General features: G+C 37.6%; 1 protein-coding gene across 1 annotated transcript; it reads right to left on the bottom strand.

Annotated features, from left to right (window-relative positions):
• Positions 1–24076, bottom strand: LOC132601823 (uncharacterized). The gene is made up of 8 exons (XM_060314884.1): positions 23906–24076; positions 19194–19320; positions 11965–17375; positions 9223–9237; positions 1644–1874; positions 897–1210; positions 488–605; positions 1–228 (listed from the first exon to the last, which is right to left on the bottom strand). The coding sequence occupies exons 3-8, from the start codon at positions 13471–13473 to the stop codon at positions 1–3; spliced, it is 2415 nt and encodes an 804-aa protein (XP_060170867.1). The 5' UTR covers positions 13474–17375; positions 19194–19320; positions 23906–24076.
• Positions 24077–24743: the final 667 nt, after the last annotated feature.

Raw genomic sequence — 24743 nt, 5'->3', positions numbered from 1 at the left:
CTAGACAGGTGCCATCCCATATGGTGGAATAAAAATAGGGTTAGTGCCCGGATCCAAGTCAATACAGAAATCAATGTCGGGATCGGGTGGCATACTCAGCAGATCAGACTGGAATACCTCTGTAAACTCGCTCATGATAGGAATAGACTCAAGGGGTGGAGATGCAACAGTTGTGTCTCGCACATGAGCCAAATAAGCTAAACACACCTTATTGACTAACGTCTTTGCCTGAAGGAAGGAAATGATCTTCTTCGGAGAGGGACTAGGAGTAGCGCTCCACTCAAGCCTAGGAATGCCTGGCATAGCTAAGGTGACTGTCATGACGTGACAGTCCAAGATCGCGTGATAAGGAGAAATCCAGGATATACCCAAGATAATATCAAAGTCCACCATATCAAGAATCATCAAATCTACCCAAATATCATACCCTATAAAAAGTAACCAAACAGGACCAGTAAACTCGATCAATAATTAAAAAATCTCCAACCAGAGTAGACACATGAACAGGTATAGCTATGCTATCACAAAGCAAATCCCAATCAACGGCATGATATGCAAACACATACGAATAAATGTATCCAGGATCAAATAACACAGATGTTGCTCTATGACAGACAAAAATAGTACCTGAGATAATAGCATCTGAGGCCTCTACCTCAGTTCTATCCGAAAATGAGTAACAATAGGCCCCAACATTTCCAGTACGAGATCCCTCTCTCGCACTCTGAGACCTACCCCTAATGCCTAGGATCCACCTCTAGAACCCTGAGAACCGTTGTGGCCTGACTGAGCACCTCCCCTCTGAGAAGCACCACTCGACCACCAGATGATGTCGGAGTCTTCTGTGGCTGATAATCCCGTCTGGGCCAGGAACATCTCCTAGAAATATGCCCAACCTCTCCACACGAAAACAGATCAGGGAGGATGAAGGCTGATAACCTGAAGCTAAGGACCCGGATGAAACAACCCTGTCTACCGGTCGAGAAAACAAACTCTCGGGAGCTCTCTGTTTGGGTGGCTCACTGGGGGAAGCCTGCAAAACTGAATGCACAAGGCGGCAAGAATATGGCTGATACGGCCTAGAAGACTGACCGGCGCCCCTCGAACTAGAACCACCAGAACTCCCAATCTGATGCGGTTTCTTGTCACCACCACCTCTAAATGAACAAGTCTTAGCGCCCCCAACCAAAGAAGTATGCTCGAGGATGGACTAGAAGGAAGCTCCCATAGTCTTCATCTGAAGGCAAGGAATTTGAAGTGCACCGACTAGCCCACCAACAAAACGCATAATCCTAATAGGCTCGGTAGGGATCAAAGGAGTGGAATAACGGGCCAGATACAGATAGCGGGTCACATAGGCCTCCACAGACATACCCCTCTGTTGAATATGTAGAAACTCCTCCTTACACGCTTCTCTCAAAGACCGGGGCACATACTTCTCAAAGAAGGCCCGGTAGAACTGAGTCCAAGTTAGGGGAGGAGAACCCTCAGGTCTACAAGCCATAAAATACCTCCACCAAGTCTTCGCATCGCAGCGAAATTGGTAAGATACGTAGTCAACTCCATGGGTCTCCACGATCCCATCCTATGTAGCAACTCAAGCATATCCAGGATGAATTCATAAGCGTCCTCAGAAGAAGTACCTGAAAACCTCGCAGCTCTAACTTCCTGAACTTCCCAACAAGATCCTGATCAGACACGGTTATAACAGTGCCCTCCATGGGCCTAAGATCATCACCCGAGGCTGGTACAACATCAATACAGGGAGCCATAGCTGCAGCGGGGTATGCTACCCGAGTAAGTCTCTGCTCAGGGGTCTGTGCCCCAACTTTGGTCTGTGAACCTCCACCAGGAGCAGTATCACCAGTGGCAGTCTGCTAGGCATCTAGATTACGTAAGACTCTAGCTATAGTATCCTGCATAGCCTGATCAAAAGTAATCCCGGGCTGTGTCCGTGCTGGGGCCACATCCTCTGCGGTCTGGTCTCGATCCTGCTGACGGAGATCTCTCGCGCCACTATCCTATCGCATGAGCCCTGCCCCTGGCTGGGGCAGCCCCGTGCCCTCTAGCTATGTCGCGTCCTCAGGCTGTCGCTCGCCCTCTGGTGCTAGCCGCAGCTACAGGCTCTGGCACCTACCTCGAGCTATAATAGCTCGAGTCCTCACTATCTATGAGAGAAAAGATAAAAGTCAGATACCAATTTGATTTTTCCAGATACCAATTAGAATAAAGTAGCACAAAAGTATGATAGAAAGTGAGATTTCCTAAATATCCGGTAGCCTCTACCAGATAAGTACAGAACTTATCGTACAGATCCACAAGACTCTACTAGACGCGCTCGTGCGGGCACTTACCTTTCCCACCTCGGCAAGCGAACCCTCAACCCAATGATAATAAAGGCATAAATAATAAATCAATTAAGCGGAAGAAAATAAATCACGTAAGTCTTACGATAATAATATAGAACAAGTGCGGAATTAAGGAAATACACCGAGGGTCTGGTCTAATCTATACAAGAGCATCTAACTAGAATCTACAAGTCTGGAATATCAATAATACATCAAGTCTGAGTATGTCTCGGAATAGAAAATAAGACATAAATAAAGAAGAATCTTCAAGGTAGCAGACGTCTCGTGCTCACCGGGTAGATTCTAAGCAAATCTCGGAGCCACTATCAGCCACAAAAAATAGAAGTAGATCCAACCTGGAATTCTGCATTCATAAAAGAATGCAGAAATTGCAGATCAGTACAAAACCACAGTACTAGTAGGTATCATATACCGACTGATTTTAGCTAGCATAATCCAGACAACAAAGTAAGATAAGCAGATAAATCGACAAGTATAAGTCAAACACAAGCCAGAATGCAATGCATGCAATAAGGTATGACTGCAAATGCAATGCAATGTTGTGTACACATGTACCCTGGACGGAAGTATCGACGTCTCGATAGCACAACCTAAGGTGACTCGGTAAGTCTAAGTGCTACTCGTTCCGGATCCCTGCCCAACAGACAGATGAGACTCCGGATCTCCCATGGAGGATTTTCATCAGCACTACCCCGGGGGACTCATGGAGTCCATGCACACACTCAATCCACGATTCAGGGACAAACATCGGATATCAGACTCTTACATCACTCTCATCCAAACCGAGCCCAGCTCATCACAGTATTTCATTAAGTATCAACAATGTATCAACAGTATATCATGAAGGATAAGAATGTGTGCAATGTATGTGTCAACATCAATAATTGATCAATATCACAAGTATCAAACACGGGCACACCAACAATATCATAGAATACTACACAAGCCATATAGAACACTATCCTCGTATCAACATCAACAAGTAAAGTACTACAATATCACAATCAAGATGTAACAACAGTCCCCAATATCTACTATTATCACTTGGCATCAAGCCAACAACAATAGAATAATCAAGTCACGACACAACGGGGTGGCTAGCCCCAATCACACAACAGGGTCCAACCTAAGACAATATCCAACCCAAATTCATACCCAAAGGTTTACATGTTGTCTCCAACAATATCATCTAAATATATGCTTCGCTACACGAAATCTCACCAAAGGTAAGCCATAACCTACCTGGATCGCCGAATAGCAATACACTAATAATTACTCCTTATCCTTGCCCTTCCGCTGAGCCTCAAGATCAAAAAAGTCTAGGCATATTTGAAATCTAGATTAGTAATCATGAAGATCGACACCTATATTACTATCATTCAAATTAGGTCAAAACCCAACCCTAGAATTTAGGGAAACGGGACCCACACGATCAAAACAGAAAATTCGGGAGTATAATATTCAATTCAACACTAGATGATCAAAACTCATCAACTAATGCTAAATTATCTCAAGGATTCACCCAATTTCGAAATTCAAGCAAAACCCTCAATTTTGGGTATAAACCCTAACTCTTAGATTCAAGAATTCAACACTAATAATGGAAGATATATTATTAACAACCCTACATACATCATAATCTAGCATAAACCCAATCAATTGAATCATTAAAAGCCTAGATAGAAAAATCTATTAAACCCACCTTTAATCTTCCATTACGAATGAACTAACAAGGAAAAAGGGATGGAGGCTTTCGAGATAGGCATAGTGCATCTTTCGAACATTGCGACAATCCATCACTTAAAACACTCTACACCCCAAAAGGGATGTAGCAAGAGTAGTATCAGTACAATTAACATGCACTAAGTAAGCATCATAGGCTGACAATGATTAGAAGCACATATCAGTAAAAGAGTTCACAAATAAGCATGATAAGTAAACTAGATCAACAACGTACATTACCTACCGCTCGTCATAACATCAAGACTCTTAAATTAATTAACTCTTCCTTAGTGATCTGTGATGTGGCGTGAATTTACGCCAAAATCGATGCTTTTTGGCTATAAGTTTTACTTGTTTTAAGCAAGTCTATGTGATTTTACGTGATTTTTAGTGTTTTTCAGGAAACAGAACAGATTCCGAATGAAAACAGTTGAAAGTGCAAAAGTGGTCGTAAACTCAGTTTACGGTCCGTATTCTTAAACACGGGTCGTATTCCATGGGCGTATTAAAGAATAAGAAGAACCAGAAAGGCAGGCTGAGGAATTGGTGATTTACGAACAACTTTTACGGACCGTATTCCACTTTACGGTCCGTATTTCAAAGCGTATTTAACCATTCGAGCATTTGGCAGAAAGTCGGAGTTTTGGAAGTTGAAAGACGACTGGGCAGTTTACGGGCCGTAAACCACTTTACAGTCCGTATTTCAAAAGATTGAAGTTACTCACAACTGGAAGGACGACTTGGTCGTAAACCACTTTACGGTCCGTATTTCACTTTACGGACCGTACTTCGTATCGACGGGACCAAAGTACAAATCTGCAACTTTCACGTTTTCAGAACCTATAAATAGTCATTGTAGGGTTTTAATAGTTATCAGTTATTATATTTTTGTCTCTTGACTTAGAACATTAAATACTCTCTAGTTTTTTAAGGTTCAAACATCAATTCAAGTATTATCAATTCCTCTTTTCTTCCAAAGTAAGCAATTATGAATTCTTCAATTTCTTATTTCTTGTTCTTTGTCATGAGTAGCTAAATTCCCTTACTAGGGTTGTGAACCCAATGATGGGTGTTTTGTGATTGGGTTTGTGATTGATATATACATAATGGATTATTAGGGTTTATTTATTCTTCATTCTTCATTCATAATTAATGGTTGCAAACATTGATTAAAGCCATAAACCTTGATTTATTTGGAAAAATAATTAGGGTTGGTAAGAATAAATAACGAGGACTCAAAGATTTAAACTTTGTTTAATAAATTCACTTAGGAATAAGAATAATTTACTTGGCATGATTAATCGTTCTTCATAGTTACTTTCTGATATTTGAAAAAATCATAGAAAGACATAATCTTTATTTATTGGGAAATAGTAGAGATTCATATAGAGATTAAGTGCATTCATATAATGATCCATTAGAAGTATACCAAGAGCAATACCCATGATCATACACTCTATCTAACGGGGACACAACCTTAGTTTCTTTTACCATAAATTTCCACCAAAGCAAGTAGATAGCAATTAGTTATAGAAAAACCAACTTTTACCAAAATCATCGGATTAAGACATTGGACCTAGAACTTAGCATCCTACGACTGTAGTAACCTTTTCACACCATATTCCCTGTGGGATTCGACCCCAGCCTTGTTGGGTTACTATATTTGACAACGTCCGCGTTATACCATTAATAGGTGTAATTTGAGCGTATCAATATGATTCCCCAACTTACCTTATACATTCTTTTATCTCACCTACTATACACTAGGCAATTTCTCGCAAGTATCACAAGTCACAAGTATCATTACGCTATTCGATCTTAGTATCGAAGTTTACTCATCATTTCGATATTCGGTACTTATCTAATTTAGGGTACCAACACATACAACTAGATGAACAAAAGTCAACAAAGGTAATCTAAGATCACACAGCCTATGTTTATAGCACTAAGCCCACTTATGTCAAGTCTCAATATACTCAATTCGAGTCCATATAACACAAGTACATCACAAGGATATCACAACATAAATCAAATACAATGCAAGGCAATATTGTATGAAATGTATATGCAATGCTGTATACACATGTACTCTGGATGGAAGTATCAACGTCTCAATAGCACAATCCATGGGGACTTGCAAAGTCCATGTACCACTCATTCTGGATCTTTTCCTAACGGATGAATGAGACTCTGAATATTTGCCCACGGAGGATTTTCATCAGCACAACTCATGGGGGACCCGCGGAGTCTATGTACCTCACGGCTCCGGCACAAACCTCGGCAATCGCTACCACACAACCACGATTCCGGGACAACCATCGGATATCGGACCCCACTTCACTCTCATCCAACTGAGCCCGGCTCATCACAGTGTTCCCTCAAGTATCATCAATGTATCAACAGTATATCATGAAGGATAAGAATGCGTGCAATGTATGAGTCAACACCAATAATCAGATCAATATCATAAGTACCACGTATGGGTACGCCAACAATATCATGGAAAGGATACATAAGCCATATAGAATATTATCCTCGTATCAAGCATCAACAAGTAAGTTACCACAATATCATGAACAAAATATATCGATAGTCTCTGATAATCAACACAGACAAGTCACATAACAATATTTCCTCGCTTCTTTTACTACCTATCAACATTAATACATGATAATTTCACCTTATATTGACAAGACATCACTAATACCCAGTCTAGAATCAATTCACGATCTTTGTTACATGTTATCCGTTTCAATATTAATTAAGATTCACTATTAATAGTATAGACCAATTTATGTGCATCATGTGGAAACTCCTCATCAAAGGGACATGGTAAACTAAGTTTGCACAGGTAATCACCTAAGTCACATAAAGTCCACCAATACTCAAGGAAAAACCAACACAATAAACCTGAGAAGTCTACAGGCCACAAGCCCTAACACACAAATCGCACAACAACACCATCCTAAGAATCCATCCTAACTCTAAAATCCTATACATGCGTTATCCGTTCCATCTAATACACGAATAAGTAAATCTAATCAAAGTCTACCGAAAAGGAAGCCGTAACCTACCTCGAGGCCTAGCGGGTGCCACGAACATCCGTAGATCTTCAATTTGTTCATCATGTTGTAATCCGCACGAAAGAACTTGAGACAATCATGAGACCCTAAAAATAGGAACCACCATTAGAGCATTTATAAGAGATTCAGATTGATAACGAAAATTGGTAATAGAATATTACTAGATTCTTTAAGCTTCCATTACTAAAGAACTTTTTTCCCATCATAATAAATCTAGGTGATTCATTAACCTCCATTCATGATTAAACTCAACCACTTAAGCTACTAGCTAGGTAAAGTCACCACTATTAACTCTATTCTTTAGAAAGCCATTTTCAAGATTCATGGAAGATATCCATTTACAATTTAGGAAGAAGATGAGAATTTAAGTTAGTAACCATTCTAGAGTGATGAACATGAGAGATTAAGCCAATATAATCCATATTAAGAACATGCTAACCATTTGACCTTCTAAGTCTAGGAATTGGTGATACCCATTTTCATTTGCTTCTAGGTGAAGACCTTAGGAACAATTAGCTATGTGAAAGAAGAGATTAGAAAGATTGTCGTTCCCAAGAAGATCTGAATTTGAACTCCCAAAAAGGCTTAAGGGGCGGCTAAGCGTTAGGGTTTTGAGAAAATGGGGTCAAATCCCGAAATGAACTCTCAAATAGGAAAAAATACTATGCAACACCGCTATAGCGGTCGACCAATCGCTTCATCGATGCCGATTCGGCGTCCCCAATGTTGCTTCAGCGGTCTAATACAACTACCCCACCAACGCTTTAGCGGAGTTGTGGTCGCTGGGGCGTGACCGCTATGGTGGTCATCCCAGTGCTAGGGCGGCCTAATTGGGTCCCCGATTTGGATTTTGATATTTTAATTTCTACCCATACAACAAGTCCCGCTAGGCTAGATGTCCACCAAAAATACTTAGCAAACTGAAAAGGTCCAGGATGTCAAAGTTGCGAATATTTTAGAATTTACAGTAACGACTAAACGGGTCGTTACATCTGGAATATAAGAGGGGTAAGGTCAAAGACATCAATTCATAGATTGAAACTACTCAACAAAATCGACAAAGTAGCCTTTGTGGCTATTTCTGAACCTTTCATAAACTAGATCAAGATTGATGGTTACAAGAAATTCTTAAGATTTTGGTGAATTGGTTTAAATAATAGCTTATTTTGGTCAAAAATTCTACATTTCTTCTCTCTCCACTGATTGCCTCAAAGGTCTCAAGATGTGTGTCACTGTCACTATACTTGGTTGAGAACAATCAAGGGAACATTAATGATTTCCTATTGTTATATATTAATGGAAGTGATCATATTTCTTCTTTTGATCATTAAGGTTGTATGAATAAAATTTGTAAGAATGCATCGTTACAAACCATGCATGTGTTCAGAATAAAACTGTTGTTCGTGCAGGGTAGTTGGCTATTTTAGAAAATAAATGTCGTCTCTCAATGAGAGGATCGGTATGTTAGTGCCTTTTTTTTTTTGGTAATTAAAATTTTCCATTACCAATTGCAAAGATGCACATTTTCTGGTTTAGCCTATGAAGTTGACATTCCCCACCTTCAGGCCAAGTGCATAATTGTATTCTAGATACTACTCAAACTCAAAACAAACTAGCTACATTAAGGATAGAAATTCAGGGACTGCATCAGTGTATTTAGTCTTGGGTACATAGCTCCACGACAGTGTATATCTTGTATAATCTTCCTTATCAACAATTCTGTGCTCCTCTGTTTTTGCTGGAAAATCCGCATGTTCCTTTCCAACCAAATATGATATAGAGCTCCTGCCATAGTCATTCTATATAGGACTGCTTTGCTACTTCTGCCCTTTGCATACTTTACCACCCAGGGGCGGATGTACCAAGAGCCCAGGGTGTTCACCCGAACACCCTGGACAAAAAATTACAGTGTATATTTAGGGTAAATTTTATGTGTTTATGTACATATATTAACTTTTGAACACCCTGAACATATATTACAGTGTATATTTAGGTTCAATTATTTTTTCGAATACCCTGAGTGAAAATCCTGAATCCGCCACTGTTACCACCCACTCGATTTCCTCATGTCACACCCCAATCCTGATAGGGCATGATGGGCACCGGACCCTTACTTAGGGTCGAGCGAACCCGCTGGTTCTCGTTATACTCATAATCTCACAAGACTCTTAAGTCATGAAATGGAACGCATAATGGAAGCTTTTCGAACACATTCTTTTCGTCTTTCTCGAATCAAATAAAATTTGTAATCATATGAATCTGTAAAGTAATGCATAATGATACATCGGCTTAAATAGCCGCTTACAAGACTGGCATACTGTATACATGACTCTGTCTGCAAAGTCTCTAACATAAATCAATATACCGTAACATAGATACTCTGACTCGGCAACACTCCGGAAAGAAATGGAGCTCGCCAATCCAGCTGGAACATCTTCTAGCAATATCCTCTACTCATTTGTATACACCTGCGCGGCATGAAACGCAGCGCCCACAAAAAGGGGCGTCAGTACGAATAATGTACTGAGTATGTAAGGCATGAGTAACAACATAACATAGATATGAAAAGTAACAAGGAATAAGAGAGATAACCTGTACATCTGAATGCCTCGTAAGGCGGATGTCATGCATGCTTAGCCTTAAGGCTCGGTGTCATATATATAGTATCATGCCCGGTCATTAAGGCTCGGTGTCATATATATAGTATCATGCCCGGCCATTAAGGCTCGGTGTTATCATCATTAGCCTGCGTCCAGGCCTCCCGCGACCGGGGCAATATCATAACATGCCCACTGCAGTGGTGTGCACATCTACGTGTCATGCCCGGCCGACTATAGCACGACGCGGTGTGAGAAAATACATACATATATATAAAGCATGCATGAGAGCCAAGTAAAAGCCATAAGTACATCGGAGTGACGTAAGGTCGGTAACCTCCGATTATATTATGGAATAATCATCGTCGCTTTGTCTCACCTTGAAGGAACAATTATTGTAAGGTGAGACTATCAATGAAGAATAGCATTAAGAGAAAACATAGAATAAGATCATAAATCTCATAGGGCATCAATTCATATACTTTTGGAATCTTAAAAAGAATAGTCGTCATCCATGAATAAAATTGAGACATCAAGAAATAGTTCAACATTCTTATATCGTCATTGAAATCATAAACTTGGAACCTTTAAACACAGAATCATCATCATCATAATCATCGTATGAAAAATATTGTCATCTTTGACATCATCATTATCTTTATGAAAACAGGTTCATCGTTGTTATCACAAGAGCTCACGGAGCCATAAATCTCTTATTTAGAACATACGAACATTTTGGAAAACGTTTATTAGGAAAGGAATTATGCCTTGGAGTCATAAACATCTAACTTTTGAAAATAAGGAAGATATGGAAACATTTATGAAGCCATAACCTCGGAATCATGCCTATGAAAGAAAGGGACGAGCCTTAACATACCTGGAAGATAATTTCTCGGCTTCCAACTTACTTCCTGTCTTGCAATTTACTTAAGATTATTCGTCGCCTCGTAATCTACATATATAACCATTCATACCATTGTTAGGCTCGTCATCATGCTCGTCTCAAAACTTTAATTAAAATCCTTTTAAATTCTGTCGAATTTCGGGCAGCATCTCTCCTGTTTATATGCCTAGCCCGAAATCAGAATATCAACAACAACAATACCAACATCATCAATACCATTATCCATGACAATATATCTCCTAAAACATCCCACACGATGTTTTTCTAAATTTCTCAACTAACCAACTTGTGATACGACTATTTAATAACTTTATTTCCGTAAAGAAGCCGAAATTAATACCAATAATAACAACAATAATACCCTCAGCATTCTACAAGACAATTATATATATTTTCATCCAAAATTCTCTTCAAACCTCAGTCCATAAGCCAACAACACAACACAACAACTACAACTTTTATTTATTGCAAATATTCCTTAATCAAGGTTGATATAGAGAAAGATTCAATGATTCATACCTTATTTTTATGAAGGTAGCAAAATCTTCATCGTTTTCTTGTCCCCAAGCTAACTCCAACACCAAATGAAATTATAATCGCGTCTACGCGTTGCCCGGACTTCGATTGATATTCCGTAGCTTGAAATTTTGCTCAAAATCCTCACTTTTATGTGAGATTTGAGAACCCTTTTGCTGCTGAAGTTTCTGGAAATTTTTGGACATTTTGGATGATGAAAATGGGGGTTTTTAGACCTTTTATAGTGGGTTGGGCCGGCGGTAATGTAACAGTACTGTAGTAGTACTGTAGCGCCCTGTTTCTGCGTTGACAGCTCAGTTTGTAACGTCTATAATTCTCTGCTCCGATGTCCTACCGATGAGCGGTCTGTTGCATTAGAAACTAGACTCGACAAAATTCATTTTAGGCTTTTGTAACACCTTAAAACTCCAAATATACATGGAGATATACCCCTCCAAAGTTGACTAAAAATCTGCCCAACATTTCTCAAATTTTCGTCGAACTTATTTTCTTCAATTTGCTTGACCTCGAAACCTTCTGAAACTCTTCATACATGATATTTATCATTTATTATACATGATAATGGTCATATTCTTGTGTTTCAAAATAGTCTTTCCCGATTACGACTTACGAGATCATAATCATCCTTTATTTAAAAAATATACTTAATAATGTCTCGTTCCTCATACTCCAAAGTTGTTTTACCTAGTCATAACCCGGCATACTTACATTCAAATTTAACTAGTGCTTCTCCGAGGTACGGGGTGTAACACCTCATCCCATCCTCTTGCTATTCTTGGACAACCTTGCCATGCTAACAACTTTTGCCATACCTGAGTTGAATAGTTACACTGGAAGAATAGATGCTGGTGTCTCTCAACTTCCACCTCACATAAAGGGCATAGTAGACAAGTGTGGATCCCCCAATAGTCCAGCCAGTCTCTGGTGTACAGTCTCTTTTTGAGAGCTAAGTATGTGATGAAAACCCATTTTGGACAACTTTGATTATTGCACACAACTCTGCTCCATTCTACCTTGGGGTAATCACCTCTGATCTGCTTATAAATGTCTCTAATGGAGAAACTGTCGGCTGTGAGAATCCCCTCTACACTCACCTGTGTATTTGTGATGCATTTAGAAGCCTGCGGGATTTTTTGTATAATCCATGATGCTTGTTTGGCAGTAGCATTCCATGGATTTTGCCCTCTCAAATAATAAGCATGAACCCATTGCATCCACAAGGTATCTTTTTTCTTGCTTAGATTCCAGAGCTGCTTCAGGATTGCCACTCTATTCCACACATATATATCACTGAGATTCATTTCTCCTGCTATTTTGGGCCAACACAGAGTTTCCCATGATACTAGTGCCTTCTTTTTTGCTTCTACCCCTAATGTCCAGAGGAATATTTTGAACAGTGTTTCAATTTGTTGAATGATCTTCTTTGGGATTGGAAACATTTGGGACCAAAATGATTTTATTGCTATCAATACACTCTTGATTAATTGAAGTCTTCCTACATATGATAGGAACTTGGTGGTCCAAGAAGTCACTCTGCCTGGTATTTTCTCCAGAAGTGGCTGGCATTGTGCTATAGATATTCTCTTGGGGCTTAAAGGTACTCCAAGATACCTAAAAGGCAGCTGGCCCACTGCGAATCCAAGCACATGCAAGATTTCAGTTTGAACTCTTTCCTGTACTCCACCAAAATACACACAGCTTTTGCTTTGATCTGCTATTAACCCAGAGGCATTAGAGAATTGTTGAAAGGCATGGTATAATAATTCAGCTGATCTTACTTCTCCTTTGCAGAATAGTAAAAGATCATCTGCAAAGCTGAGCTGAACAATATTCAGCTTCTTACATCTAGGATGGTACTGAAATTTCGGGTTGCTTTTCAGTTGCTTTAGTATTCTAGTAAGGAATTCCATTACTAAAACAAACACATAAGGAGAGAGTGGGTCTCCTTGTCTTACTCCTCTTTTTTCAGTAAAAGGTATAGTGGGGGATCCATTGACTAGTATAGAATATGAAACTGTCCTTGCACAAGTCATTATCCAGGTGACAAATTTAGCAGGAAAGTTTAGCCCTTGTAGCACTTGCTCCAAAAAAACCCACTCTATGGAGTCGTATGCTTTCTGCATGTCTATTTTTATCATACACCTGGGAGATGTACCCTTCCTATTGTATCCTTTTACCAATTCATGACTCATGATCACATTATCATTCAGCATCTTACCAGGTACAAATGCTATTTGCCCAATGTCTATCAAGGTCTCCATTACAGGTTGAGCCTAAAAGTGAGCATTTTGGATATAATCTTATATAGTATGGTACAGCATGATATAGGTCTAAACTCTTTTATCGTGGCAGGGTGCTTTACTTTAGGGATCAAAGTTACCAGGGTTGTATTAATAGGGGCATACATATTACTATCCTCAAAAAAGTGAAGTATTGCATTACTAACTTGTTCCCTAATATGTGACCATGTCTTCTTGAAAAAATGGGAGTTAAACCCATCATTTCCTGGAGCCTTTTGATCATCTATACTTTTGAGTGCCTGGTAAACATCTTCTTTAGTGAAGGGTTGAATAAGCTAAAGTTGTTGCTGCCTATTTAGTCTGGGCCCATTTCTTATGACTCCTGGGTCAATAGCTGGTGTTGTGCTGTTTGCAGTGCCTAGTAGTTGTTTATAGTACTCCATCACTTCTGTTTTTATGCCTTCATTGGATCTTATGATACCCTCATTGATGGAATTGAGACTTGTAATCTGATTATGGGCTTTCCTTCCTTTCATGCTTGCAAAGAAATACCTGGTATTTGAATCTCCTAGTTTTAGCCAGTGTATCCTTGATTTCTATTTGTAAATGCTCTCTTCTATGTTGCTTCATTTCTCCAGTTTCTCTCTAATATGCTTTTCTGCCTCAAACATATTTCTAGGGGTCGCATGAGTCCTCATGTGGCTCTGTATTTCTTGCAGTTCCTGTCTAAGGGCCTATACCTTCGTTGTAGCTCCCATAAATTCGTCTTTGTTTAGCTCCTTCATGGATTGTTTGACTTGTTTGAGGTTTTTCCATACAGCTCTCATCACCCCTGTATGTGTTGACCAACTCTCTTGTACCCTCCTCTGAAAATATGGATACTCTGCTAAGCAATTATAATACCTGAATATCTTATGTCCACTCTCCATTTGTGCTTCAACTGTGATGGCCAAAAGAGAATGGTCTGACAAAGCATTATCTAAAATTTGCACTTGCATAGGAGGCATATTCAGGATCCATTGTGGATTGACTATTGCCCTGTTTATTCTACTATACACATGGTTGTTAGTCCATGTGCATGTTCTTCCCACAGTTAGCAGTTCTATCATATTACACTCTTCCATGAAATTCCTGAAATCCCTTGTTTTATATTCTTGTACTTCACTTCCATTCATTCTATCTTCCTGCTCAAGTATTGTGTTAAAATCCCCCATGATCAGCCATTCTTCCCTCATGATTCCTTTTATTTCCTTCAGTCTCTCCCATAGTGCACCTCTATCTGGTACTGTGTGCAGTCCATATACAGTTGTAAGCTTGAAGTCTCTATCACTTCTATGACTTTTTATGTTTCCATGGATGAGTTGGGGGTGACTTTCTAGCATGTCAAACTGTACAGCATTAGGGTCCCATTCTACCCATACTCTCCCTCTTGTTGTCTGATTAGCATTAGTACACCAAGACCACCCCGGAGCAGCTTTATTTAGTATCCTTGCAGCATTCCTATCTTTCACTCTATGTTCTACAATAGCTATAAGACTAACTTTATTTCTCCTAATGAACTCTTTCATCTCCTTGTGTTTAACCACATTATTAAACCCCCTTACATTCCAGGTCACTATCATCATATATTTGGATATTTTTGGGCCCCTTCTTGCCTATATTGTTGTCCTTCTTTGGTTCTACCATCTTGGTCCAAAACTACCTAATTGTTTGGTGAATTGTTACCTGCACCTTGAGTAGTTTTTGCACTTATCTGCACTGTTTTTTTATTCTGTGTCCCCTGTTCCCCTATTGCTTGTTCACTTGTTTTGTCTATATTATTTTGGCTCTGCCTCCTCCTCTGAGTTGTTTTCCCCTCTACCCTTTGTCAGCTATTCTCTGGTACTGGCTGAGGTATGCTTGAGGAAGGACCTGCATCTCCCTTGTCCCCTTCCTTCCTATATGGTTCTTTTGGTATGTCATAATTGTCTCCATTTGGCTTCCATTCTTGTCTTTGTTTGTAGTATCTGGTCTTTGGTTTTTCTTTTGGGTCTAGTGGGGGGTCATTTTTTGGTTCAGCTAGTTTTTTATGGGTTTGTTTCATTGCACAGTCATGCCTAACTTGCAGGCATGTTGAGCAATAGCTTGGTCTCCAGTCATACCATACCCTCTGCTCATACACCCTCCCTTTAGGGTCCTGGACTTTAATTTTATCAGGTAAGGGTCCTGTTATGTCCATCTCCACTAGTATTCTCACAAAAGTGATTCGATTGTTCAAAGTAGTACAAGCATCTGCATATAGAGGCCTTCCCAGGGTACTACCAATTTTACTTAGAGCAGTGTATCCCCAGCAGTTTAAAGGTAAATTTGGCAATTTAACCCATAGAGGGATTACTGTGAGAATCTCATGATGAAAGTTAAAATCTTCATTCCATGGTTTCATGATCATTGGTCTGTTATTTAGCATATGAGGCCCAACACACATTACCATATCCTTCTCATCTTCCTTAGCAAACCTGACCACAAGTAACCCTTATTATGGTAGTATACTTTTGGCTTGCTCTCAAATTCTCCCTGAGCCATAATGAATCTCTCCATTGCCCCAGTTGCTGGGGAGCTACCTACCACGTACACTACAGCTGCTGCCTTCCATTTCAATGTCTCACACACTATATCCTCTTGTACTAATTCTACTATCTTTTCCCTTTCAGTGATTTTCGGAGCAATGAAAGTAAGTGACATACCTCTCCCTGCTAACTTATTAGTTTCGAAGAGGTTTGTCCATGGTTTGTCTCCTGCCTTCCCTGTCTCCATCTGTAGTTTTGTCTGGGCACCCATCGCCCCCGCTGTGTTCGTACTGATTGGGCTTGCCATTTGTGTGCTCATCTCAGGTGCTACTTGATGTGCACTACTGATATTCATAGTCCCGCCTGTGTTTCCCTTTCCACTGCTGCTTACTGTGCTTGTTGGTAGTGCAGGCCAATTTTCCGGTGTGTCCATCTTTTCCTTACCCCTATTTGGCACAGCTCCCTCTCCCATTGGTGTTTTAGGGTTTGTAGCGGTGAGTCTGATCTGCAAATCCTTCGGTGTCATCCCTAACACTTAAGCCATTGCTTGTTGTACTTGTTCCTGTATTGTCGTTTTATCCTTATTTCTTTTTTGTATGTCTTTCATTGAAGATTTCTCCTCTCTACATTTTTTTAGTTTTAACTACTTTGGATTAACGCCCCAGGTTATCAATCAGCTTAAACTAGTCCAATTATAACTCATAGGCTTCATGAATTGACTAGTGAATTGGTCGCGCTTCGGCGATTATAAAATTCTTATAGAATTTATGAAATATATTTTTTCATATCATAATATTTAAATCTTTTTTAGTCTTCAAATTCAAATGGATTAGATTATTGTCACTTAGTTTTATTCTTTTTCTTTAATTTTTTAACAACTACGATTTTTATTCTCCCAGAATTACTTGAGTTTTATATAATAATATATAATTTATATAGGTGGAACATCGTTTAAACGTAGTTTTACTTTGTTAATTTTATTTTATGGGTTTTAATCTCTTTATGTCGATATGCTTAAAATGTAGTTTTACTTTGTTCATCTAATATATTAAATAACTATTGATCTAACTTCTCTTCTATATCTTTCAAGAGTTACATTTTAATGCTTTCTTCTTTTTAATAATCTTTAAAAAGGAAAATGCATCAACAACAACGTCTACAACTAAAATAATAAGGAAATGGAAGAAAAGCACGCAAACAAAATCTCTTCGATTGCCTCATCTCTTTCCTTCCATTTACCTTTTCCCCCTTTTTCTTGGTTCTTTTTTTTCTTGCTTCCTCGCCGATTCAATACCTGCCTTTTCTTTTTCTTCCTTCACCCGAAACATGACATTCTTTATAGTCAACAACTCTACTCTAAAGGTGCTCTTTTCCTTCCTGAAAATCATCGAAACTATACTAAAATTTCATAAAAACTAAAAAAAATGTTCATTTCCTTTAAAACATTTTCCTATGAAACACACGACATCGTCGAAAAGGAGAGAGAATTCAAAATAGAACAGAATTTTCAAGCTTCAGTTTCATTGAGAATCCTTTTGACAATAGAGAGATTCATCATATTTACTAATTTCTTTTCATTGAAAAGATGTAAAATTATTTATTAAAGCTAATTGTAAAATAACATCTTCACTTACTATTGTTGATATATTTTCCAATCTTAGCCGTTAAAAGCTAAGCAACAAAAGCATTGTTGCACTATCTATAAAAATAATTGGTATCAAAACTTTAGTACCTGGAATAACTTCCTTTCGGTTCAAGATAGTTCATAGGCTTCAGAGATCAAAAAAGAAAGAAGAAGAGAATAACACAAATAGAAATCATATAATCCGCCAAAAACAATATTATCATAAAATCACCAAACAGACAAAATAGGGGAAAATATCACAATCATGTATAAAATATAACAATATAATGTTCTAAAAATTAAAAAAAAAAAAAACAAAGAGTCTAAAAGAACTCACCTGGCGTAAAAGAGAAGACAAAATCAGTTTGGTTAGAGAAGTAGTGATTAAATTTGTGTTGCTTATCATATTGTTTGTAAGGATTTTTGAAAGAGAAATAATCATGATATCTAATCAAAGCTATATATATATATATAAGTACCCATTTATGGGATTTAATACAGTAATTAATAAATTTTGATCGTGGTCTACTCCAGACAAAAGGTTTGTTTGGGCTGCTTCATACGTGGACTTGAATGCCTCATAAAAGGCTTTTATTAACCTATAGGTTAATAGCAGAAATAACTCAAAAAATGCAACAAAATATTAGAAAAATGCCAAAAAAAAAAAAAAAAAAAAAGATAAATGCAAATGCTGGCTATAGAGAGGTGCCACATCACCTTGTCTATGCCCAACTTTATATTTATATATAGATATAGATTTAAGTTGAATTGCATTAAACAGAAACAAAAGGATGGAAAAACAAAAAAGAATGGCTAAAAAGGAGAAAAAGAAGAACAAACAGAAAACCGACACGCAGAACTGAATTTGTTAGCATATTATTAGTGAAATAATGAAAAGATTGTTAGTTTCTAATATTAAATTTAGATACTATCTTTTTGTTTACCAACATCCCTTGGTGTTAGTTCATTAGCTAATTCATGTATTTATGCTATTCATATACTTTTATGACATATACTATCAAATGTACGTACCCAATAAAACTTATTTAACTTTTTGTATAAGAATGTTGTAAGGATTACTAAAATTAAAAGGTGAAATTAAAAATAAAATTTTGTAGATTTCACCTTTTATATAACTATAAATAACCATACAAAATTTAATTTTTAATTGTATATCGAGAAATAGAATTAAATTTTAGTGACATAATCTGTTAAAACTAAAATCAAAACCTTGTAGCATGCAAAATAATAGCGACGAAATAACTAATCAACTAATTTTTGTAGATAATTTTTTCAACGTTCCTATTTTTTGACAGTTTATCACATCTCCAGTAATCGTCTATCAAAACAAATAAACAAAGAGGAGCTCCATCCAAAGAAAAAAAAAAGAGTAAATAAACAATTAATATAAATAAAATTAAGCCATTTAAATACCCCCGATTACAAGAAAATTAGATACATTGCATGTGGGGAAAAAGATATCATCAAATCATTTTTATTTTTATTTTGCAAAGTCAAATTAAAAAATACTAAATCTAAACTATTTAAATGAAACAAAGAAAAAGCATTACCAAAACGGACATTCATGTCAAGTGGCTAGTGATGTTAATCCCTTTGTCCTTCTTCTCAAATCTCCCCATAGTCATCTTCTAGTCTTCCTTAATTTCATTTGTCCACCATTTGATACTCTACTTATCCCTACAATAAATAATACAATACATCGCACAAATTGATGTACTACAAATAAGAATTGTAAAAACATAAATTACAAGCCTACATGTTACGTTCTTGCTTAGAATCAAATATAGAATACTAAAAACTAATTTACTGAATGAAAATCTTAGAAAGTAAGATCATACACAATATTTTTGTTACTAAATACTTTGACTAAGTAAAAAATGCACAATAGGACACATTACATGATGGATAGCATACCCAAAAAGAAAGAATGAGAAGCTGTATATATATAGGGCACAAAATAGGATATCAATTAGTAGATGAACAAATTGGGTAATTATTGGTGTTTAAATACACGGGAAAATGGTTTTTGGGCAATGTATCATCAAATAAGATTCTGGGTGGGCTGAATTCAAGGGTTTAATTGAGATTCATTGTATAGGTGTAGTGCTGTACGTGGGCAAAGGAATATTTAATGTATAAGGATGAGGCCTTTTAAATTATGTAGAAAAATGCCAAAAAACAAAAGGAGAAAAATGATAAATAGGGATGGAAGTCATAGAGAGATGTCACATCATCTTATTTATGCCTAGCTTTATATTATATATAGATTATAGCAAATAAATAGTATTAAATAGGGTAAAATCACGAGAGAAATTAGGAGGGAATGGGGGTAAAATAAAAGATCTTGGTTAGCATATTTTTAGTGGGTCGGGTCAATAAAATGGTTAAAATTGGTACTTTTTTATTTCTTAAAATTTTAGCTTTAAATAAAAATTCCATGTCAATAAAATTTAATTAAAAAATTACTTAACTAGGTTGGGTGACTTTGTAGGTGAAACACCAATAGCTGAGTGATTTTCTCGTTAGAAAACAAAGTTGAGTGGCTTTTTGAGTGAACAAACCATAGTTGAGCGATTTTCTTGGTTAAAAAATAAAATTGAGTGACTTTCTAATTGAACTAACCATAAGATATTATCTCAATATCAGACCCATTGTGATTTTCATTAAAGAAGAGAGCCAAATGCAGACACTTGCCGATGGACCATATTGGTAAATTCTTGAAAACAATGCCTTTTAGTGAAAATGAGCTGGATAAAAGCACGGAAGGAGTACTAATCAAAGACCACAAATGCTGGACAGACTAGAAACTCTAGCCAAGCAGACATAAGAGAAGTCCATCAAATAGGTGATAACAAGAAGAATTGTCCAAGGCAGTCACTCAAAATATGAAGATGGGAGAAACAACCCAACGCGATGGGATAGGAACCTGCAAAATGTAGAGAGAAGGAAAGGAAGAGGAGTAGTAATCAACAATGAAACACAAGGTACTGTTACAGAGAAAGTTTCAATGTACTAACTGAGGAACAAACATTTGTTGATAACAACCAACAGGAACAATTTGAAGAACGGAATGGAAGGGGTCCACTACATAGATAAGACTCATCAAGAACAACGACAACCTGAAGACCAGCAAACGGAGCAGCAAATAGAACCACAAACTGTTCAACCTAGAAGAAGTACTAGATGGGGAAAAGCCCAAGCCAAAAATCAAGTGATCAAAGCGGTAGAGAAGAGCAAGAAACAACTAGCCAACTTAACTGTCAAGAGGACCATATATTAACCAAAATTCCCTCTCTGGAAAATTTAGAAATCAAACCGAAAGGTGACATAGTTAATATGGTTACTATGAATCAAGAAGCCACAGATAACCTCTCAAAGGAGAAAAAGAAGTATAGGAAGAAAATAACCATCCAGAAAATGTAATTCTGGAAGGTGAAAAACTCCAAGGCAAAAGTGTAGTCAAGACAAGTGATAACATGGGATTCTTTCAACCTTGGCATATTATCAATATCAGAGGAAAATCAACTGTCAGCTCTACAGATATGGTGGATAAAAGAGCTGAAATCCTGGACCCTAGTATAGCAATGAAGGATAAGCATGGAGATGCATTTTCAACAGATAAGGAACCGGATCCACCTGACCCAAATACATCCATCAAAGAAAATCCTGAAGCACAGAAATTGGTTTGATAGTGTATATCCATATGGAAACTACTCAGTTTCACAGAGAACCATCCAGATCAGATATTGCTGAACTCTTGAGAAACGGTTACCACAAGGATATGTATACAGAATTTGATGAAAACTCAAATCAGGACCAACATCCTATCATACTCCACAACAACCTGTCACGAAGAAGCTTGTAGAATATTGGTGGCCCTTTTAACACTCCTATGATCAGGTCAGCGGATAGGACAATTCACTACTAAAAAAACAAGGATTTTCGATCAGAAATTTCCACCACACGAGGTCGAAAAAGCCTTTATTTCGACTAATTTTTCGACCACACGCGTAGGTAGCTAACAAGTTGGTCGATATCACATTCTACCGAAATTAAGGGAAAAATTATTTTCGACCACATGTGGTCGAAAAAAGTATTTTTATATTAAATTATATTTAACTTTTTCGACTATGTGTGGTCGAAAACATTATTTATATTTAAATATAAAAAGAAATTTATTTTCACAATTTCGACCACGTGTGGTCGAAATTGTAAATTGGGTCCAGATTTTTTACTACATGTGGTCGAAATCTGGCAACAATATTGCTAAATTTCGACCACACGTGGTTGAAATTGTATTTTTCTGGGTACAATTTCACCTTATGTGGTCGAAAATCTGGAATATTTTTTCCAGCATTCGCCTGCTTTTGGCAACCCACCTGCCAATTTCCAAATAATCAAATTCATCAACCAAAACGGCCATCCAATTCATCAATAATGCAACACAACAACCATAAACAATGTTCAAACACTTGAACACTTAAACATTGTCCATTCAAACACTTATAAACAATCAAATTCAAACACTTAAACATCATAAACTACATTCACACACTTAAACATCATAAACTACATTCAAACACTTAAACATCTTAAAATTAAAAGTACTTCTAGTTCAAATTAAAACTACATTCAAACCCTTAAACATAATATACACATCCATTTAAACATAGCAGCATGAGAATCCAAAAGCACACTAATAAAAAAGGTCAACGTTCGGTGTTAGAGACATGATCCGTATCCTCCCCACTAGACTCAGAGCATGATTTATGTCAGCTTGTGACCTACGTCGTCTACCTTGAGAAGGTCGGGGTTGGCTAGGGGGCTGTGACCTGCTAGCATCCCAGGACACGGGGGAATCGAAAACAGCCGCGAATTAAGTAAGCTATTAATCTGGGCTTGCATACCCAACATCCTGGCCTCCGAGGAATTAAGTGTTCTTGTTAGCAGGTTAACTTGATGCTTCATAGCTTCATACTCCTTAGGATCAATTGTCCTATCATCAGTAACACCTACGGCTTCAAGGGCCGAAGGGTATCGACAAAAGGCTCGATTAGGCATCCCATAAACTGTCCCATGTCTTGTTGGGGGAGCAACCTTCTCAATCCACTGTTGTTGTATTAACTCGTCGGCCATCGGCATGCTACTTGGCTGAGTGGCTCGAAACTCCCCAAAGCACTTGACTTGTGGTGCCACTAGTGTGCAGCGATCCACCCTTCACTGAGGCTCTAGCGGCCTTTCCATTTTCACTAAATGCGATAGGGAGTAAAGTTTTCATGAAAACGTGACAGTCATGACTTTTCATCCCATGTATCCTGCCTTGCTCCATATCAACACGTGATCCAAAATTTGATGCATGGCCATTGGGCATCCTCAAGTTCTGGAGCCACTCACAAATCTTTCGCTTCTGCTCCATTGTGAAAGAATAGCTAGCCTTAGGCTTGAAGAACCTATTCTGTTTCGGTTGCAACCATAACTCTTTTCGTCTACACTCAATCAAGTCCATTCTAGCCTTAACATTATCTTTCGTCTTGTCCTTCACATCCATCACTGTGTTACTCAAATGTGAATTTACTATTACTCAAACTAAGACTCCATGAAAACTAAGCATAAACATGAATAAAAAACTAGTCCCGAAAAAACTTAAACAAAATCTGAACCAAAACAGTCCAAAAAATGAACCAAAACAATCCCAAAAAAATGAACCAAAACAGTCCCAAAATTGAACCAAAATTGAACCAAAACAGTCCCAAAAATCTTAATCAAAACAGTCCAAAAAAATGAACCAAAACTGTCCCAAACAATGTGAACCAAAACAGTCCCAAAATTGAACCAAAACAGTCCCAAAAAAATGAACTAAAACTGCCCTAAAAAATGCACCAAAACAGCCCCAAAAATACACCAAAACAGTCCAAAAATTAGACCAAAACATAAGAAAGAATTTCGAGTATAATCTGAACTATGGAAGTAGTGTTCGGAATCCTTGCATTTTGGAGGAAATAAATTCTGATTTTTCTCATGCCCAATTCAAACAACTGCTTAGATTTCATTCAATATCAATATTTCAACACAACATTCAATATCAATATTTCATTCAATTTCAATTCAAAATCCAAAAAAAAAAAAAAAACATAATATAAACCCTAAAACAAATATTGAACACTAAATAAAGTTATCAAATCTACTAAATATAGAAGGTAATGCAACTAATAACATGAGATTGAAATGCCTTGTGTTCGTGACATTGGAAAAAAAAATGCACCTGAAAAACGGGGCTGCGCCGCCGACAGTGAACTGGCGGTGGTCGGAAAGGCGGTGGGGTTGAGCGTCTGGGCTGGTGGTGTGGGTAGAGAGGAGAGGGAGAGAGGTCGTGTGGGTAGAGAGAGGAGAGGGAGAGAGGAAAGAGAGAGAAAGAGAAAGGGTGAAATGAAAATTAAAGACCATATTTGGTCTAAATGTGGTCCAATTTTCGACCGTGTGCGGTTCAAATTAGCTTCTTCTTTTTTTAATTAAATGTTTCATATTTATTATTTGTATAAAATTTAATTTCGACCACATATGGTTGAAATTATATTTTCATTTTAAAAAATCGATCCCGTGTAGTCAATTTTTTTTCGATCAAAAATGTGATCGAAATTTCTAGGTCGAAAATGTCCTTTTTTTTCAGTAGTGATTGAATAAAAAAACTCCCCTAATTAATGATTAACACACTTTGATGGAACATTAGAGGAATAGGGTCAAAAGAATTCTTAGAAAGGCTTCAAAGACTTAAACTTCATTTCCATATCCCCTTGATTTGTCTTCAAGAACCTATGGTTGATGACAATAAATCGTACAAGTTCAAATACAAGTTACTTCTGCAACATGGTTTTCACAACTATTCTAATAAAATATGGATACTATGGAATAGTAAAGTAACTGTTGACATCATTAATGACAATGAGAAGTTTGTTTTACTCAAAATTTTCCACTCCTATGAGTCGGCGGTATTCATCACAATTGTGTATGCTAAGTGTACTGAAGATCAAATGAGAACCTTGGAGGAAATCTGTCTGATCAATAACATAACTGAAAATAGAAATGAGCTCTTAAGGTGTAGG

Source organism: Lycium barbarum, chromosome 7, assembly GCF_019175385.1.
Source record: "Lycium barbarum isolate Lr01 chromosome 7, ASM1917538v2, whole genome shotgun sequence".
Taxonomy (NCBI): domain Eukaryota; kingdom Viridiplantae; phylum Streptophyta; class Magnoliopsida; order Solanales; family Solanaceae; genus Lycium; species Lycium barbarum.
The sequence above is the reverse complement of the archived record's forward strand: the minus strand, read 5'-3'. Positions and strand labels throughout refer to the sequence as shown.

Bases quoted from the DNA above. Each gene is read 5' to 3' on its own strand.
- LOC132601823 (XM_060314884.1), bottom strand. From the start codon at position 13,473: ATGGAGACCTTGATAGACATTGGGCAAATAGCATTTGTACCTGGTAAG. The intron at 606-896 runs GTTGGGCATATT...TGTCTGTCATAG, and splicing joins ATCTGTTTTCGTGTGGAGAG to AGCAACATCTGTGTTATTTG. The intron at 229-487 runs GTTGGAGATTTT...TCCTTCCTTCAG, and splicing joins CTGTTCATGTGTCTACTCTG to GCAAAGACGTTAGTCAATAA.